The sequence below is a fragment of the Asparagus officinalis genome, chromosome 8 (genome assembly GCF_001876935.1).
Source record: "Asparagus officinalis chromosome 8, Aspof.V1, whole genome shotgun sequence".
NCBI lineage: Eukaryota > Viridiplantae > Streptophyta > Magnoliopsida > Asparagales > Asparagaceae > Asparagus > Asparagus officinalis.
This window is the reverse complement of record NC_033801.1, coordinates 44229277-44233121: the sequence shown is the minus strand read 5'-3', so window position 1 is coordinate 44233121 and position 3845 is coordinate 44229277. Positions and strand designations below refer to the sequence as shown.

The window sequence follows — 3845 nt, the reverse complement described above, 5'->3', positions numbered from 1 at the left end:
AACATAGTAAATTGGGGAGAGCATATATTTCAAATTTCAGGGTTAAATGACAAAAGCGAAACATATAAGTATTTTTCTAACAAATAAGCAGAGGTATTTTGGTTATTTGACAACACATGAACTAACGATGTTAAGTTTAGTGGTTTTCTCCCAAAACATTATCGGGATTTAAGTGACAGTTTCTAACTAATTGGGGTTTTTGTGGAAAATGTCATAACTTATTGGGGATGTACTGAAATCTACCCTTAAAAACTTATTTGCTTCTACTAGATTCTATCCATTGCTAGTGCTTCATCCATTTTCAAATTATGCAAACATTATTCCCATTATTCTTTTATCTATTTTTAGTGAAATCCAATTATTTCTTAGTGACTGTGATCAAAGCCTACCTGGTACCGATGAAATTTTGATCCAATGAGATGGGGTTGATCAGGGACTGAAGTGTTTTTTCTGATAAATAATTAGAGGTATCGGGTCATTTGACAACACATGAACTGTTGATATTAAGTTTAGTGGTTTTCTGCCAAAACATTTTTGGGGTTAAAGTGGCAATTTTAAACTGATTGGGGTTTTTGTGCGAAATGTCAAAACTTATTGGGGATGTACTGAATTTTACCCTAAAAAATGCATTTGCTTCTACTAGACTCCATCTATTGCTATGCTTCATTGGTCTTCAAGCTATGCAGACATTAGTTCCATTATTCTTTTATCTATTTTTAATGAAATCTTATTATTTCTTATTGGTTGCGATAGAAGCCCTCTGGTACCGATGACATTTTGATCCGATGAGATGGGGTTGTAGGGACGGAGGTATATGGATGCCAAAGGTGACTTGGTGGGAAATCAGATGGGTTGATCGAGGGCGGAATTGTGGAGGGGTCGAAAGGGGCCGGCCTTGTGGGAGAAACAAGGGGTATTGGTATTAGTGATTCCTTAAGTTATAGGGGCTAAGTATGGAATCATTTGTGTAGTAAAAAAATACTAGAATTGAGTCTTTCAAGTAATCATTCCATGATATATTAAGCGTCACTTTGGTGGCATAAGATACTAGATTTCTCAAGTTTAAGAAATCTTTCCATGACTAAAATAAAATAAAATATACTGACATCAAAAGTTATAAGCACAAATTATCAGTTTCAAATATAATCCATATATATTGTTGGTAATACATGTTGCTAGAGCTTTCGTTTTTGCATCCCTATCCCATTTCCTTTAAACAAACCATACCCTGAAAATTAGAAGACAAAAAAGTTAACAAAAACTAAACAAATCAAAAAGGCGGAGATTAGGAATCCTAAGACCCTAGGCCCCATTTTGCAAGGGGTCAAGGGGGTTTAACCCCTCATTACCCATCCAAACATATTAATTTGGTTAAAGTGCTGACCAACCATTTACATGGGTTAGGTTAGCTAACCTCTAATTTAGAGGAGTTAACTAATTCGTTTAAAGAGGAGGGTCTAGAGTTACTCCTCTAGAAATAAGAAGTGAAACTTTAAAAATGAATATGCTTCAAAATATTTATGGCAACTAATTAACCTCCTTGACCCTTCTTTATTTGCCAAACACAAAAAACTTTACTCTTCATCTTGACAATCAAATCCAAATGGAATTTAATTATTTTTAACCTCTCATAAAGGTTTAACTAAATTAGCCCTTATCCTTAACCCTTTCTCCTAACCCCTTGCCAAATGGATTTGGATCCTCTCCACTACAAAAAAGTAGTGGAGAGATCACTACTTTTAATCTCAAGCGTTGATTATTTAGTAGACGGTTATGATACAATCTAAATCTAACACTTACCATACCCACGTGTATTGCACTCATTCCTAATTTGCACTAAAATAAAAAATCATAACCATCAACTAGATAATCAATGGCTGTGATTATGTAGTGGTCCCTCCACTATTTTTTTTGTAGTGGAGAGGATCCGAATCCTTGCCAAATGGCATGTAAAACACTAAACAAAAAAAGAAAGAAAGAAAGAAACTAAGCAAATCAAGCCATAAACCTAAATAAATAAATAAGGAGGAAGTTAAATTTAGAAAACTAAGCAAATCAAACCCTGAAATCTAAATAAATCAATAGAGGGTATAGTTAGAAAACTAACAGGAGGAAATTTGTTTGGGGATGTTGACGGATGGCTTGATGAAATGCTAGCCACGAGGATAGGAGGGTAGAGGAAATGTTGTTGTTTGCGGTCGTGGAGGCTATTTGTTTAGGAGAAAAGAAATTCACGTGGTTTTTCTGTTTTGTGAAAGTTTGAGGATTTACATTTTTGCCTCTATAATTAATGTCTCTTTGTCAATTTTTTCCTCCAACGTTGAACCAAGGCCTCTATGCCTCGCCTCTGCTTCACTTTTGGTGTGTTTGGGAGATGACTAAGGGAAGGGAATGAAGGGAAATTTTTTCCCTTCCTTTCCTTTTCCTTGTTTAGGCAACACCCCCCCACCCCGCCCACCCCCCCACCCCAATTTTGTGGGGTAAGATTATTTAGTTCAATTTTCTCTCACATTCCCTTCCTCTACCCTTCTAAATGGAACTCCCAAACAAAGGTAAACTAAAAATTTCCTTCCCCTTCCCTTCTCTACCCTCCATCCAAACAGACCAAAGTTTGTGGCTATCTGCCACTTTGTCCCTTGAAATAGTTAAACGTATATTGAGAACGAAATTAGGCAAAAAAAGTGTATGCTTTTGTCTATTAGGTATAATTATTCATCTAATTTGATTATTCTTTCCTTCTTTTCATTGTGATACTATCTACAGAAATGAATTCCAACAGCTTATGTTGTAACGTAGCTTAATTGCTTCGATTACTAAAAAAAATGTTGTTTAATTGCTTAGAAAATTTTCACAGTTTTCTAATGAGAATACAAGTGACACTCTTCATGAAATCGGAGAGAAGGCGAGGTCAACAGCTGAAGAGTTCACTAGGAAAGCCAAAGAAGGGAAAGAATCAATGAAGGAAACTGCCCAAGAAGTTATGGAGACCGCCAAGGATGCAACAATTGGAGAGACCCAAGCAGATAAAGAGAAGTTCAAAGAGAAAGTCGAAGAGGGTAACTACGACAAAATAGGCCGCGACTAATGTGCTATCATATTGATCAGGTTAGGTAGGCCCTGCGTTTGTGCTCAATGTGCAAACAAAGTTTGGATTTGGATTTCAGTTTTCAGTACTCTCTGAGCTCTAGACGTATGCTTTGAATGTAACAGGGCTATTAGAGTTTCTTGCTTCTATTTGCAGAATAAGGATAGTTGAGTGAGTTTTTTTCAGATGCAGTCGAGTGCATTAACGGTCGCTGTTCAGCAGCAGGAGTACATTTAAATATGTGTGATGTTGTGGGAAGCCTATACATAAACTTGGACTCATAAACATGCCGTTTCTAATACCATCTTTGTTATTTTATAATGAGTGGAGCGCACAGGCGTGGTAATATCAACCAGATTATGTGCCTCTGTTGCTGCTGTGGGGTATCATTTGAGGTAATAGAAATTGTCTTATCATCTATAGGACGATGAAGAAAAACATGCATACCGTTTTAGTAATTTATCCTTGTTGATAATAGTGTATAGTAGTAGGTTTTAGTCCCACATTGCTTGGGAGAACAAACCTCACACTCCTCTACTTGTATAAATATATGTGCATACTCAATATTTAATTTAAGGGAAATTTACCCAAGATTCTCTCTCTCTTACTTTAACATGGTATCAGAGCTAGGGCTATTTCCCTTCTAATAAAATTTTTTAACGCTTCTGCGTTCTTTTGCCAAATCTTGGCCTTATTGCTTTGCAGCCGTTTAATGTTTTTTTTCTTTCTGCCAGATATTTTGGCCTTGTCGCTTTGCGGC

General features: G+C 36.3%; 1 protein-coding gene across 1 annotated transcript in view; it reads left to right on the top strand.

Annotated features, from left to right (window-relative positions):
- LOC109820698 overlaps nucleotides 1-3403 on the top strand; it is an 11386-nt gene extending 7983 nt beyond the window's left edge. Inside the window, exon 2 of the mRNA XM_020386886.1 lies at nucleotides 2855-3403. Coding sequence (XP_020242475.1) covers nucleotides 2855-3085 — 231 coding nt within the window. The 3' untranslated portion in view covers nucleotides 3086-3403. The remainder of the gene's footprint in view (nucleotides 1-2854) is intronic.